The following is a 16,389-nucleotide window of genomic DNA, read 5'->3' as shown; positions in this document are numbered from 1 at the left end:
AGATTGTGCCACTGCACTCCAGCCTGGGTGACAGAGTGAGTGAGACTGTCTCAAGAAAAAGAAAAGAAAAAAGAAATTTATTTATTTTATGCTTTTTATTTTTTTCTTCTTTTAAAATAATTAGGTGTGTTTGGAGCAGGAAAGAGTTATTTGCTGGCAGTGGTGATTTTGTTCTTTGTACAGCTGTTTGAAAAGAGTGAAGCTCCCACCATTGGAAATGCAAGGCCGTGGAAACTTCTGATTTCTTCTTCTACTAATGTGGCTGTTGACAGAGTACTTCTTGGGTAGGCATGACAAGTGCATTTAAGTAGCTAATGTTTTGGGATATTGTTGAGAGAGGCAACCCACTATGGGCTCTGAGTGTCCATGTACTCTTGCTGGTTATGCCAAGAATGCAAGACCTTTGTCTCTGACCCAGAAGCCAGCATCTATGAAACACTTAATGGGCTAATTAGTTTGTAAGTAGGATAAAATCAAAACCAGAACTGGAAATTTTGGCACAGTGATACTCATGCAAAAATTCAAGTTCAGCCAAGAACATGTAGGGCTAGAGAGATATTGTTGGGGGAGGCAGTCTGCCAGCGGCCCTGAGCATCCCTGCTGGGATGCTAAGGATGCAAGTCCCTGACCATTCTTACCCAACACATTTCTCACAGTTTGTTTGCAATAAGCAGCTTTGACTGATGAAGTAATGTCTCCCTCCAGGACAAAGAGCAGGCTTGCTTATTACTTGTTATAAGATAATGGATCCCCAGCCTCAGTGTTCTTGCCCTACTCCTCAACCCACGGCATGTGCAGGCATCTACCTGGATGCTGTTTGTCTCCTCATGTGACTTGGGAACCAAGGGAAACCAATGCAGATATGTTGATGATTATACTGCTTCCTGTGCCATAAGTAAAAGTCCTTTGTCTCTGATCTAGGAGTCTTGGGTCTGTTACCTTAGAAGTAGGTTAAAATCAGGCTGGGCATGGTGGCTCATGCCTGTAATCCCAATGCTTTGGGAGGCCAATGCAGGCAGATCACTTGATGTCAGAAGTTCAACACCAGCTTGGCCAACATGGTGAAACCCCGTCTTTACTAAAAATACAAAAAAACTTAGCCTGGCTTGGTGCCAGGTGCCTGTAATCCCAGCTACTCAGGAGGCTGAGGCAGGAGAATTGCTTGAACTCAGGAGGCAGAGGCTGCAGTGAGCTGAGACTGCACCACTGCACTCCAGCATGGGTGACAGAGGGAGAGTCTGTCTCAAAAAAAAAAAAAAAGAAGTAGGCTAAAATCAAATTCCAGAATCAGTAGTTATAGATTAGTCTCTTGTTCATCTGCCTATATGAATACATAATAGTAAAATGGCTGAACAAATTTAAGTACATTATGTTTTTTATTTCAATAAGAGGAATGCAAAGAAGACAATCTGTTTTTAAGATAATTTTTGTGATTGCATAAGACTATTAAAAATGCAAAGAAGTATTACAGTATTTCACCAATGTTCTGATGTTTAATGATCTGAATTTCAACATAAATGGCAAAGTTTGATTAGGAGAAACAGTCATTATTTCTAAGCATAAGCTTTTTAAAAATTAATTTTTATAATTATACAAGTTAATGCTTATGGTAGAATATATGCAGACTACACAGATGTTTTATTATATTTATTTACAGATTTTTAAATATACATGCACACATTTTATTTTCCAAATTTGTGATTCAGTAGTATGTGTTGTTTGTGTCCTGCTTTTCTTACTTAAAAGGTTGGCTCATGCCTGTATTCCCAGCACTTTGGGAGGCTGAGGTGGGCAGATCACTTGAGGCCAGGAGTTCAAGACTAGCCTGGCCAACAAACATGGCAAATCCCCATCTCTACCAAAAATATAAAAATTAGCTGGGAATGGTGACACATGCCTGTAATTCCAGCTACTTGGGCAGCTGAGGCACAAGAATCACTGGAACCCGGGAGTGGAGGTTGCATTGTGCCAAGATCATACCACTGCACTCCAGCCTGGGTGACAAAGTGAGACTCTGTCTCAAAAAAAAAAACTTAGAAAATGTAATTTTTTATAACTCTATTATATTCAATGATTTTCTTATACCATACATTAAGCAATTTTTGATCAGTAAATTATTTCCAAATTCTTGCCAGTATGAATTATATTATGACAAAGATCCTTAAACATAAAACTCTGTATCCATTTCTGATTCTTTCCTTAGGAAAATAATCCTAAGCCTAGAATAAAAAATATGAAAACTTTTAAGCTTCTAAATACACTTTTCAAATTTCCCTTCAGAAAGATTCTTCCAGTACACACTCTTATAAGCAATTTAAAAGAGTGGCTGAGGACAACGTTTTTTTTTTTTTTTCTTTTTAAATTAAAGACAATGAGGAGTTACCTGGAGACTACACAGGAAGGAACTTTAGATTGCTTAGCCCAAAGTGAAAATTTAACTGTAGACTGTTAGAAAACAAAACAATATTAAAAAACAAAACAAAACAAAAAAACGAGAAGTTAGAATGAGGAGGGAGGGTAAGTACTCAATACTAAAAGTTAACAGGAAACTTATAAAAGAGATTCTTTAATGCTTAAATCTCTGAGAAGAACCTGAGAAATGTGAATCTCTAATTAGGATCTGTGCCTCAATTGCTTATAGTCTGGTTTCGTACATTTCTTCACACTGAAATAACCTTCTCATTGTGTGCTTGAACAGACAATGTTTTCCTATTGTAATGGATAGAACAGTTTCTTGAGAAGAAATGAAAGAGCATGGGGTGAATAGTACTTTGAGGAGACTGCATCCCTTATTATTATAGATTTAACCAAACTTGCATTGGAAAAAAAATTGTAAACTAGTATTTCAGCCTGTTAAGTTGCTATTATTCTTCAGGGTGAAGACTGTGAGAAATGTGAAAATCGAAATCTATTCATGTATTGACACTAGTTTGTTTCATACTTATTTTGGAAAATTGTTTTTAGAGATCTATAGTTTAGTTCTCCAGCTCTTTAAATTCCCATTTTGAGGTGGTAGAAGTTTTAGAGGGTTGAGTATTCACTGAGTTCCGCCTGTGTTCCCAGCATAGTGCTAGAGCTGTAAGATATATAAAAGGGAAGTGTAGGTGAGGGGTCCTTCCTCACAAAGCCCTAACTGGGGGGTAATGTATGTAGAGGAAAGGTCATAACCTTTGGATGTAGACAGAGTTGCTTGGGCTTGAATCATGATACCTCACCTCTGAGCTTGTGTCCTCATCTCTAAGAGGAGATATCATCTAGAGCTGTAGTGAGTGTTAAACAATGTAACATATGTAAAGAGGCTCTTCCTAACAAATCTTGGTGCTAAGTATATGATAGCTATTGCTTTATTATGTCTTTAGAGGCAATTTTATTTGTGATAAATACTAACATTGGCATTTTATGAACATTTAGTGAGCCTTCAAGATGGAATAATGCATATTTTAAAATTTTCTAGAAAATGCATTATATTTAAAAAACCAACTACTTGCATTTACTTTTTGAGTTTAGGTATTTCACATTAAATTTTATAATTAAAATATACTGTTAGACAAAATTAGTTGTAGTAACAGTTATTATATGAAACTTTATATTCTGTTTCCTAAATAATCAGAATCTGTATTTTTTTTTATTTAAAGGCTTCTCAGTCTTGGATTTGAAAACTTTATCAGAGTTGGGAGTGTTAGGAAGATTGCCAAACCAATTTTACCTTATAGGTAAGAATGCAAAATTCCAGAAGTCACAGAATGGTCAGAGGGAAGTATGGTACTTTTATATCACTCTTACCTTAAGTTTGATTTTTGAAGAATGGAGAAAGGCTTATCTTTACTTGGTTAACTTACAAAATCTGTATTTTGCTGAGAATGATGGTTTCCAGCTTCATCCATGTCCCTACAAAGGACATGAACTCATCATTTTTTATGGCTGCATAGTATTCCATGGTGTATATGTGCCACATTTTCTTAATCCAGTCTGTCATTGTTGGGCATTTGGCTTGGTTCCAAGTCTTTGCTATTGTGAATACTGCCGCAATAAACATACGTGTGCATGATTTATAATCCTTTGGGTATATACCCAGTAATAGGATCAGCAAACTGTCGAAAGGACAAAAAACCAAACACCGCATGTTCTCACTCATAGGTGGGAATTGAACAATGAGAACACATGGACACAGGAAGGGGAACATCACACACTGGGGCATGTTGTGGGGTGAGGGGAGGGGGGAGGGATAGCATTAGGAGATATACCTAATGTTAAATGACGAGTTAATGGGTGCAGCACACCAACATGGCACATGTATACATATGTAACAAACCTGCACATTGTGCACATGTACCCTAAAACTTAAAGTATAATTAAAAAAAAGAAAATCTATATTTTGCTTTACTGTGATGTTATGAAAAATGGAATAAAGAGGAGTGTTTTAATATAATTCTTTAGCTTGCATGCTGGCTCAGAAAATGAAAGTGAACAGTTAAAAGAACTACATGCACTAATGAAAGAAGACCTGACTCCTACGGAAAGAGTCTATGTGAGAAAAAGCATTGAGCAGCATAAACTGGGGACCAATAGAACCCTGCTGAAGCAGGTAAGAAGTAGTAGCTTCAATTTGTTTCTTGATTTATATATACCATTCAGATTCTCTTATTTCTGTTGATGAAATAATATTTCCTTTAAATAAAACAAACTGCTATGATGGTTTATATTCTACTAAGGTGCATGCATGTGGATCCTTGGATATAGTCTACCCAGTGTATGTTTTATGTTTGCTTCAAAGCATTCTTCAAATTCGTGAATAGATCCAACTCACCATGACCGAGTTATCCTTTCTCCTTCTCCCTGTTTACTTTCTTTTTATAGGCTTGAAGAGGAAAGTATAGAGGTGGGAATAGATTCCTTACAAGTTAAATGAAATTAGTTGTATTCTAGGAGAAACAGTGATGGAGAGGATCTGACACTGAGTAAAATATCCAAATGAAATTTGTGTTTGATGCTCTCCAAGAAAGCCAAGACTTTTAGTGTTTGTATATATCCAAGAATCCAGGAGGCTCAAATGCTAGCTTCCAGGTATTGGGAGCCAAGACTAAGCACACAAGATTCCAGGCTGTAACAGGTAGCACTATCTCCTTTATCAAGTTTTGATCTAGGGAAGCCTGGGCATCAGCTGTTGGAAGAGAAAAAATCAATCAGCAGCTTCCTCCTATGAAAGGAGAGCATGGGGAAAAGCAATGGGGATGGAGTAAAAGAAAGTTGTTGGCTTCTTGGGCCACTTGCACATTGGTAACTTTCTGCTACCAATGAGAGTTGAGAAAATCAGTCTACTTGGGACACTGTATTGATCAGCTATTGCTGAAATAATGAGGGTTAACAAACTCAGTCTCAGTACTTTAAGACAACAGCTTATGACTCTACAGGTCAAGTGGTGTGGCTTGGCTTGAGGCTATGGGTAAAGTCTCTTATTCTGAGAACAGTTGCTATGGCATGATCTTCTAACAGATGGCAGAAGTGCAAGAGGGCAGGACAGATCATAGAAACACATTTAAAGCTTCAGTTCATATTATGTTTGCTGACGTTCCATTTGCACAGGTCACACAGCCAAGCCTAACATCAGTGAGGCAGGGAAATATACTCCCCTACTTCTCTGGTGGGAAGCACTGCCAAGTAACATGGCAAAGGGTGTGGATATGTAATAATACTTTCCTAGGGCGGGAAGGAGAAACTGAAAATAATAACCAATCTATAACAAGTTTTGGTTGTGGAAGTCCTCAGAAAACTTCAGACTAACTTTCTGTTATTTGAATTATAGAGTTAACTCTGTACTCTCTTCTTAACCAAATCCAGACAGGCTTAGTTTGGCTGTGTTCAATTAATACAAATTAGTCATTTATGTAAACTACTTATCATTTTACTCACCCAACATAACAATGATATATAAGAATCATTATTCATATATATCATTGTTAATGATTTCTTGGATGATTTTCTGAATGAAAGCCCAGTTACTATGATCTATTGCTCATTTGTATCACCTATTCACAAATGGAAACTATTTTAGAGGAATTATTTTTTAGAAATTTTCTCTGACATATTTCTAAGGTCCAGCCAGGCATTCAGACCTGACACATTTCTTTCTTTCTTTCTTTCTTTCTTTTTTTTTTTGAGCCAGAGTCTCGCTCTGTCACCTAGGCTGGAGTGCAGTGGCGCAGTCTCAGCTCACTGCAACCTCCACCTCTTGGTTCAAGCGATTCTCCTGCCTCAGCATCCTGAGTAGCTGGGACTACAGGCACATTCCACTGCACCCGGCTAATTTTTGTGTTTTTAGTAGAGACAGGGTTTCACAGTGTTGGCCAGGTTGGTCTCAAACTTCTGACCTTAAGTGATCCTCCCACCTCTGCCTCCCAAAGTGCTGGGATTACAGGCATGAGCCACCGCGCCCGGAAGACCTGACTCATTTCTAAAGTGGCATGTCTTCACAATAAAACTAATTTTTAAAAAATGCTTCATAGTTAATTAATACTTGCTAGGTCAGTAACAAAATCTTTTCTGCTGTTAGAATCTCAGCAACATAATAATAAATAAAAAGATAACATAATTTTTTAAAGAAAACTTAATACTTTAGGTTTTTGTATTAGATATTTCTTTAAATTTAAAAAATGCTTCTTGACACATAACTTTAGAGTTCTCATTCTAAGATTGTTTTGTAGATATAGTTGCCAGAAATTAAATAAAATGAATAATATTTCAGAGTGGCACCAAAGCTTGATCATTTTTAAAGAACTGAATGTTTAAATACTGTGGAATTTCTGATATAAATGTGGCTTTAAGATTTTTGTTTTTGTTTTTAACAAAAGAAGAAAACCTAACTGATACAGGGCTATTGTGTGTGGTGAATATTATTTATTATTAAAATAAGGCAGTTGTAATGTTTTCTTACTTTGTAGGATCTGTGGAGGCAATATTTAATTTGTAAAGCATATTTTTTTTGTCAGTTTGTTGAAAAAAGGTATGGACAGTTGGTATGAACTGCCCTTGCTATCAAGAAGTATAATTTTATAGATCTTCAGATTGTTAGAAGAGAATAAGTACAGTCATATATCATTTAACAATGGGGTTACATTCTGAGAAATGTATTGTTTTACAATTTTGTCATTGTGTGAACGTCATAGTGTACTTACACAAACCTAGATGGTATAGCCTACTACACACTAGGCTACATAGTATAGCCTATTGCTCCTCAGCTACAAATCTATACAGCATGTACTGAATACTGTAGGCAATTAATTGTAACATGGTGGTATTTCTGTATCTAAACAGAAAATGTACTGTGAAAATATGGTATAAAATATTTAAAATGGTACACCTGTATGGGGGGGAGGGAAGGAGAAATTGGAAATAATAACCACAAAGTTTTGGTTGTAGAAGTCCTCAGAAAACTGTATATACTATAGCTTTTTAATAGTTAACTTTATAGTTAACTGACCATGAATGGAGCTTGCAGGACTGGAAGTCACTGTGGCTGAGTCAGTGAGTGAGTGGTGAGTGAATGTGGAAGCCTAGGACATTACTGTACACTACTGTAGACTTTTAAAAAAAATTTTAATTTTTTTGAGATAGAATGATGCTCTGTCCAGGCTGGAGTGCAGTTTGTGATCTCAGCTCACTGCAACCTCCGCTTCCTGGGTTCAAACGATTCTTCTGCCTCATCCTCCCGAGTAGCTGAGATTACAGACGCCTGCCACTATGCCTGGCTAAGTTTTGTATTTTTATTAGAGATGGGGTTTCACCATGTTGGCCAGGCTGGTCTCAAACTCCTGACCTTAAGCGATCCGCCTGCTTCAGCCTCCCAAAGTGCAGGCATGAGCCACCACGCCCGGCCTACTGTAGACTTTATAAACACTGTACGGTTAGGCTACCCCAAATTTATTTTAAAATTTTTTCTTCAATAATAAATTAACTTTAGCTTATTATAACATTTTGACTTTATAAAGTTGAAAATTTTTAAAAACTGTTTGATTCTTTTGTAATAACACAGCTTAAAACACAAACATTTTGTATATACAAAAATATTTCATAAGCTTTTTTATTTAAAATTTTTCTTTTTTTACCTTTAAAACTTTTTTTTTTTAATTGTTGAAAACTAAAATACAAACACATTATTCTAAGCTTACCCAGGGTCAGGATCATCAATATAGCACTGTCTTCCACCTCTACATCTTGTCCCACTAGAAAGTTTTTTTTGTTGTTTTTTTTTTGAGATGGAGTCTCGCTCTGTCGCCCAGGCTGGAGTGCAGTGGCACGATCTTGGCTCACTGCAAGCTCTGCCTCCCGGGTTCATGCCATTCTCCTGCCTCAGCCTCCCAAGTAGCTGGGACTACAGGCACTGCCACCACGCCCGGCTAATTTTTTTGTATTTTTAGTAGAGACGGGGTTTCACCATGTTAGCCAGGATGGTCTCGATCTCCTGACCTCGTGATCTGCCCGCCTCAGCCTCGCAAAGTGCTGGGATTACAGGCTTGAGCCACTGCGCCTAGCCTTGTCCCACTGGAAAGTTTTTAGGGGCACTAGGACACATGGGGCTGTCAGCGCTTATGATAACAATACCTTCTTATGGATACCTCCTGAAAGGCGTCCCTGAAACTGTTTTATAGCCAACTTTTTTTTTTTTAAGAAGTAGGAGTACATTCTAAAATAATATTAAAAGTATACTATAGTAAATGTATAAACCGCTAAAATGGTCATTTGTTATCAAGTATTATGAACTGTACGTAACTGTATGTGCTATACTTTTATATGACTGGCAGTACAGTAGGTTTGTTTACACCGGTATCACCACAAATACATGAATAATGCATTGTGCTGTGAGGGTTGTGATGTCACTAAGGGCTGGGAATTTTTCAGCTCCATTATAATTTTATGAGACCATCATCATATATCTGGTCCATCATTGACCAAAACATCACATTGTTATGTGGCACATGACTGTAAATGTATATGTACATGTATGTGTATGTGTTTGTGTTTATACACACGTATGTATATGTACACAAATGTGTGTGTACGTGTGTATATGTGTATGTACACATGTGTGTATAGATAGCAGGCTACTAGGTCAGTGACTACATCTAATTAGAAAATTCATAGATTTCCCTATTGTTTTATGAAGCTTTTTGCCTTGAGAGTAATGGCATGCTGCTATAATGTGTAACTTACAAGATTCAAATACACTTACAGGCTATGAGTACATTTTATTTACTGTTGTTTAGAATTAGTCATCTTTACATTTTTAAATAAATAAAACTAATGTGCTTGAAGGTTAAGCAAAGAATATTTTGTTAGCATATTTAATGTTCTTTGTGAAGAACTTTGGCCTGTGTTGATATAATGTATGTTGTCTAACCTCATCTAGAAGATAAAATAAGTGCGTCATCCTTGATGTTTAACAAATGCTTGATATTGTGATACTTTCCGTCTGAATATCAAAATATGTCTTTTATTTGTTCTTGTTAATGGGCTTGTGGCTTAAGTAACCTACATTTGTTGATTTCCATTTTGTATGTAGGAATAATAAAAATGTGGAGATACGATGACCTAAGATTTCTGATGGCTAGGAATTAAATTAAGACTAGCTCACTCTCTAATTTTAGCCTACAAGTTCTTTGGTAAATACGTTCTTTTATTTTCTTTTAATAATTGTTAATTAATAACATTTTTGTTGTAATAAAGGTTCGAGTAGTTGGAGTTACCTGTGCAGCCTGCCCATTCCCATGCATGAATGATCTTAAATTTCCTGTAGTTGTGCTGGATGAGTGTAGTCAGATAACTGAACCGGCCTCTCTCCTTCCCATTGCAAGGTAACCTAAAAGATTCTTTCCCCAGGGGTAACACCTGTAATCCTAGCACTTTAGGAGGCTGAGGCAGGTAGATTGCTTGAGTCTAGGAGTTTGAGACCAGCTTGGACAAAATGGCGAATCCCCATTTCTACCAAAAATACAAAATTAGCTGGGCATGGTAGTGTGTGCCTAAAATCCCAGCAACTTGGGAGGCTGAGGTGGGAGGATTGCTTGAGCCCAGGAGGTCAAGGCTGCAGTGAGCAGGGATTGAACGACTGCACTCCAGCCTGGATGACACAGAGTAAAACCCCGTCTCAAAAAAAAAAAAAAAGAAAGAAAAAAAATAATAATACTGAAGCATGAAAGGATTAAATAACTTGCTGGGTCTCTAAAATATAATGGAGTTCAGATTTGATATAGGTTTGTTTATAAAACTTTGATTTTTCCCCACTATATCCTACTCCTATTTAGGAAAACATTTAGCCCCTAAGAACCCAATTTACTTCACTTCTAAAACAAGGGTTTAAGCTAAATGACTCCTAAGAAAGACTTGAATTTTAAGAGTTTATGGATTCTAAAAACCAGCATTTCCCAAATATGCTTTGTGAAATATTAATTCCATGCAGAGGCAAGGGGCACCTACTAGGTTTTATGTGCAGGGAGGGCAACTAAATTATATAAAGGATTCTTTATTGCATAACTTTTCAAAGGCTTTAATGCGCTTAATAGCACTACTAAGCTTTATTAGTACTCAGGATACTTCATGGCATTTGAATATTTCGAAGTGCAATTTTGGCAAACAGTGCAATAAATGATGTTAATGCACCCATTTTAATTGCTTAGATTAATTTTTGAAATTCTGTTTTAGGTTTGAGTGTGAAAAGCTGATTCTTGTTGGGGATCCCAAACAGCTACCTCCTACTATTCAGGGTTCTGATGCAGCTCATGAAAATGGATTGGAACAAACTCTTTTTGATCGACTTTGCTTAATGGTACATACTGCTAAATTCTTACGGAATTATCATTTATTGATTCTACATTGTGTGTGTGTGTGTTGATAGAGAATGAAAATATTAGAAGACTTAGTCCTGCCTTAAAATAATGTATAATTGGAGTTGTCTGGAAAGTATTCATCTTAAAGACAAGTGGAACCCTATAATTTAAGTGCCCTTTTATAAAAAGAATTTTTTCCCTATTTGAGTAGTGGGTAGGAGTATATAACTTTTGCTCTAAAACCAAAAAAACCTGTAATGTCTCTATTATCTACCTAGAGCACTACTTCATATTGTAAATAATTTTTAAATTATTAACATTTTTAAATTGGGGTTGAATTTACTGTCTTAGTCTATTTTGTGCTGGTATAACAGAAAAACCTGAGACTGGGTAATTTATAGAGAACAGAGATTTATTTCTTATAGTTCTGGAGGCTGAGAAGTCTAAGACCTGGGGACCTGCATTTGGCAGGGGCCTTCTTGCTTCATTGTCATCCTGTGGTGGAAGGCAGAAGAGCAAGAGAGTGTGAGAGGCCAAACTCATCCTTTTATGAGTAAGCCACTCATGTGATAATGGCGTTCATTCATTAACCCACACACATATACCAGGAATGGCATTAATCCATTCACAAATCCATCCTTTTATGAGGAACCCACACATGTGATAATGGGATTAATCCGTGAGGATTAGGCAGAATCCTCATGGCCTAAATCACCTTTTGAAAGTCCCACCTCTCAACACTGTTGCATTGGGGATGAAGTTTCCAACACATGAAATTTGAGGGACACATTCAAACCATTGCATTCATCTAACATAAAACCATTTTTTAAATTTCTTAAAAAAACTTTTTTTTTTACAGCATGCAGTTTATATAGCAGAAACTATTTTAAAGTGAACAGTTTAGTAGCATTTAGTACATTCACAGTTTCTTGTGTAACCACTGCCTCTGTCTGGTTTCAAAATGTTTTCATCACTTCAAGATAAAATTCTTACCCATTTAGCAGTTAACTGCCCATTTCCCCTTCCCTACAGCTTCTGGCAAACACCAGCCTGCTTTCTCTCTGTATGGATTTATTTATTCTGGATATTTTATATAAATGGAATCATACAATATGTACCTTTTGTGTCTGTCTTCTTTCACTTTTTGAGGTTCATTCATGTTGCAGCATGTATCAGTACTACATTATTATTATTATTATTATTACTTTAAAGTACATTCATAATGTTGTACAACCATCACTTGTCCATTTCCAGAATTTTTTCATTATCCCAAACAGAAATTTTGAACTGTTAAGCAATAATTTCCCATTTCCTCTTCCCTCAGCCCCTAGTAACCTGTGTTCTACTTTCTAGCTCTGTGAATTTGCCTATTCTAGGTGCCTCATTTGAGTAGAGTCATACAGTATTTGTCATTTTATGTCTGTTTTATTTACTTAGCATAATGTGTTTAGAGTTCATCCTTGTTGCATGTATCAGAATTTCATTTCTTTATAAGGCTAAATAATATTCCATTGCATGTGTGTACTACATTTCTGTTGATAGATAGTTGGGTTGTTTTCACCTTTTGGCTCTTGTGAAAAATCTCCTGTGAACATTGATATACAAATACTTGTTCAAATCCCTGCTTTCAGTTCAATACATACCCAGAAGTATAATTGTTGAGTCATATGATAATTGTACATTTAAATTTTTGAGGAACCACCAAACTTTTTTCTATAGCAGTGGCATCATTTTACTTTCCCAACAGCAGTGCACAAGGGTTCTGATTTCTCCACATTCTCACCAACACTTCTTGTTGGTTTTTGAATATCATAGCCATCCTAATGAGTGTGAAGGGGTATCTTATTGTGGTTTCCCTAAAGACTAATGATCTTGAACATCTTTTCATGTGCTTATTAGCCATTTATATTCTTTTTGAAGAAATGCCTATTCAAGTCCTTTGCCTATTTTTTAATTGGGTTGTTTGTTTTTTTGTTGTTGAGTTACAGGAGGTTTTTTCTTTTTAAATATATTCTGGAAATTAATCCTTTTTCAAATATATGATTTGCAATTTTTTTTTCCATTTTGTTGGTTGTCTTTTCACTTTCTTAATAGTGTTTTTTGATGCACAAAAGTTCTTAATTTCGATGAAGTTCAATTTACCTATTTTTTATTCTGTTGCTTGTGCTTTTGGTGTTATAGGTATGAAATTATTGCCAAATCCAATGTCATGAAAATTTTCCCCAATATTTTCTTCTAAGAATTTTATAATTTTAGCTCTTATGTTGAGGTCTTTGATCCATTTTGAGTTAATTTTTGTACATGGTATGAGATAAGGGTCCAACTTCATTCTTTTGCATGTGGATATATAGTTTTCCCAATACCATGTGTAGAAAAGACTATCCTTTTCTCCCATGTAATTGTCTTGGAACCCTCATCAAAAATCAGTTGAGCACATGTACAAGGGTTTATTTCTGGACTTTCTATTCTTTTCCATTGGTCATTGGCTTGTAGATGCTACCTTCTTGCTGTGTCCTCACATGGCAGAGAAAGAGAGAGAGAACACTGGTTCTGTACAAACTATACAACTATATAAACACTATGTTTGTAAAGTTGCCATTCTTGTTTCATTTTCTGGTGTTCATGCTTGAATGTCAGATACTCTCTCAGATCTGTATTCTCTGTTTTCTCAGTACCTAGAATTATGGTGGTGTCCCATCAAAGTGACAGGACATCTGAGGCCCAAGAGTATCCCTTCTCTGGGAAAGGGACACAGTTCTTGAGCCTTCAATTCTACTAAAAACTGCCAAGTTCACTTTCCCTTTTTCGTTATTCTTCTTAGGAACCGTTGCCATCATATGAATTCTGGCTCACTATGCTGCATTTTCCACTTCCACCCCAGAATCTTGTTTCTTTCTCAATGACAAGTACTTTTTTAAGTTTATGGCACTGGGTTGGCTGTAAATCTTTCTTTGTTGCATAATTGCTGAATTTTCTTTGCTGCTGTTTTTGTATTTTTTGTACCTTTATATATTGGAGAATGGATTCTACAAGGCAGCTTTATTCTACCTTCTTAATTAAGAAGTTCCACCTTAGATTGTTTCAAGTTGCATTGAATTTTGAGTTGAATTGTATTCCGTTTTGCAAAGAACGAAGCTCTCAGTTATCTTGAGCTGTTAATTGTAATTGAATTTAATTGCAAAACTTTCTACCTCTTCTATGACAAGTCAGTATCCAACCTCTTTTGTATTGGACATTTTCAATGGCTTTTTAAAAAAAATCTTAACTAAAAAAAAATTATCTTAAAAAAGGGCTGGGCATGGTGGCTCCAGCCTGTAAATCCCAGCACTTTGGGAGACTGAGGTGGGAGGATCACTTGAGGTCACGAGTTCAACACCAGCTCTGGCACCGGAGCTCTGACCCTGCCTCTACCAAAAAAATTTTTTAAATAAAAAGTTATCTAAATTCTTAAAACATTTTTGAATAGGTAATATAGTCATATGGTTCAAAATTCAAGTGGAACCAAAAAACGTGGAAATAGTGAAGACTTCTCCTCCTGTCCCCCAACAATTCGTTCTCTCGCCTTCAAAGAAACTGTCATTCCTTTCTTGTACCTTTCTTGTGATATTTTATGCCTGTAAGCAAATACATAACATATTCCCTCCCTGTTTTAACAAATGGTAGTGTACTCTGCACACTGTTCTGCCCTTTTTCATGTACCTATTGTCAATGCCTTTTAAAATATGAAGTAGGTTTTTATTTGGGGGAATTCTAAAAGGGCAAATAAGGGATGGACAAAAAAGTGATTTAGTCACAGAGGAGAATAAAAAACAATTATGAATGAGCTTGATCCATATAGATAGTTCTCAGAAACATAGTGGATATTGAAAGAAACAAAGCACAAAGGGATAATTATAGTAAAATGCCATTTACGAGAATTTCAAAAGCACATGATATATATTATTCATAGATTCATACTAATACAATAAACATATAATGAGTTTACATACTAATACAATAAACATATAATACAATAAACATATGATGAGTCCACAAAACAAAATCAGGACTGGGGTTATTTCTGGGAAAGGCGGTAGAAGAAAGCAATGAAGGGGGATTTTTAGCTATATATGTCATATTTTATCTAACAAAAAAGAGAGCCAAAACAAAAATGACTTAGTATGGCTAACGTCAAGTCTGGGTGGTAAGTTCATGGATATAATATTGTTTCTTTGCTTTCTGTATATTTGAACTAGTTCACAATTATTAAAAGTAAAAGAAATAAAAGTAATCACTACTCATTATAGAAAGTGTGGAAACTACAGGAAAGAGAAAAGGCAAGCTGGGTGTGATGGCTCATGCCTATAATCTATAATCTCAGCTGCTTGAGAGGCTGAGGTGGGAGGGTCATATGAATCCAGGAGTTCGAGGCTGCAGTGAGTTATGATCTCACCACTGCATTCCAGCCTGGGCAACAGAGCAGGATCCTGACTCTTTAAAACAAGAAAGAAAGAAAGAAAGAAAGAAAAAGAAAAGAAAAGAAAAAAGAAAGAAGGAAAGAAGGAAAGAAAGAAAAGGAAAGAAAAGAAAAAAATAAAGTTGGGTGGGGTGTCAGGCACCTGTAGTCCCAGCTACTCAGGAAGCTGAGGCAGAAGGATCGTGTGAGCCCCAGGAGTTTGAGGCCAGCCTAAGCAACAATGAGACCCTGTCTCAAAAAAGAAAGAAAAAAGGTAAAAACAAAACAAAAACACCTGTAATAACTTCACTGCCCTTAAGAAAAAACTCGAGGACTGTGTGGTAGATAGAGCTCCCTCTCCCCTCTCCCCTCTCCCCTCTCCCCTCCCCCCTCCCCCCTCCCCCCTCTCCCCTCTCCCCTCTTTCCACGGTCTCCCTCTGATGCCGAGCCGAAGCTGGACGGTACTGCTGCCATCTCAGCTCACTGCAACCTCCCTGCCCGATTCTCCTGCCTCAGCCTGCCGAGTGCCTGCGATTGCAGGCGTGCGCCGCCACGCCTGACTGGTTTTCGTATTTTTTTGGTGGAGACGGGGTTTCGATGTGTCGGCTGGGCTGGTCTCCAGCTCCTAACCGCGAGTGATCCGCCAGCCTCGGCCTCCCGAGGTGCCGGGATTGCAGACGGAGTCTCGTTAACTCAGTGCTCAATGGCGCCCAGGCTGGAGTGCAGTGGCGTGATCTCGGCTCGCTACAACCACCTCCCAGCCGCCTGCCTTGGCCTCCCTAAGTGCCGAGATTGCAGCCTCTGCCTGGCAGCCACCACGTCTGGGAAGTGAGGAGCGTCTCCGCCTGACTGCCCATCGTCTGGGATGTGAGGAGCCCCTCTGCCTGGCTGCCCAGTCTGGAAAGTGAGGAGCGTCTCTGCCCAGCCGCCATCCCATCTAGGAAGTGAGGAGCGCCTCTTCCCGGCCGCCATCACATCTGGGAAGTGAGGAGCGTCTCTGCCCGGCCGCCCATCGTCTGAGATGTGGGGAGCACCTCTGCCCTGCTGCCCCGTCCGGGATGTGAGGAGTGTCTCTGCCCGGCCGCCCTGTCTGAGAAGTGAGGAGACCCTCTGCCTGGCAACCGCCCCGTCTGA

The 16,389-nt window shown here is 37.6% G+C and overlaps 1 protein-coding gene across 6 annotated transcripts in view; it reads left to right on the top strand.

Annotated features, from left to right (window-relative positions):
- Positions 1 to 16,389, top strand: part of ZGRF1 (zinc finger GRF-type containing 1) — a 103,119-nt gene that overhangs the window by 81,500 nt on the left and 5,230 nt on the right. For 4 of the 6 annotated variants that reach the window (XM_009448147.4, XM_009448148.5, XM_517401.6 and 1 more), the window contains 5 exons: positions 125 to 284; positions 3,636 to 3,713; positions 4,438 to 4,585; positions 9,721 to 9,848; positions 10,696 to 10,819. In XM_009448147.4, coding sequence (XP_009446422.2) covers positions 125 to 284; positions 3,636 to 3,713; positions 4,438 to 4,585; positions 9,721 to 9,848; positions 10,696 to 10,819 — 638 coding nt within the window. The remainder of the gene's footprint in view (positions 1 to 124; positions 285 to 3,635; positions 3,714 to 4,437; positions 4,586 to 9,720; positions 9,849 to 10,695; positions 10,820 to 16,389) is intronic. The other 2 variants (XR_010156669.1, XM_009448149.4) reach the window with 2 other exon arrangements.

This window comes from Pan troglodytes, chromosome 3, assembly GCF_028858775.2.
Source record: "Pan troglodytes isolate AG18354 chromosome 3, NHGRI_mPanTro3-v2.0_pri, whole genome shotgun sequence".
NCBI lineage: Eukaryota > Metazoa > Chordata > Mammalia > Primates > Hominidae > Pan > Pan troglodytes.
The sequence above is the reverse complement of the archived record's forward strand: the minus strand, read 5'-3'. Positions and strand labels throughout refer to the sequence as shown.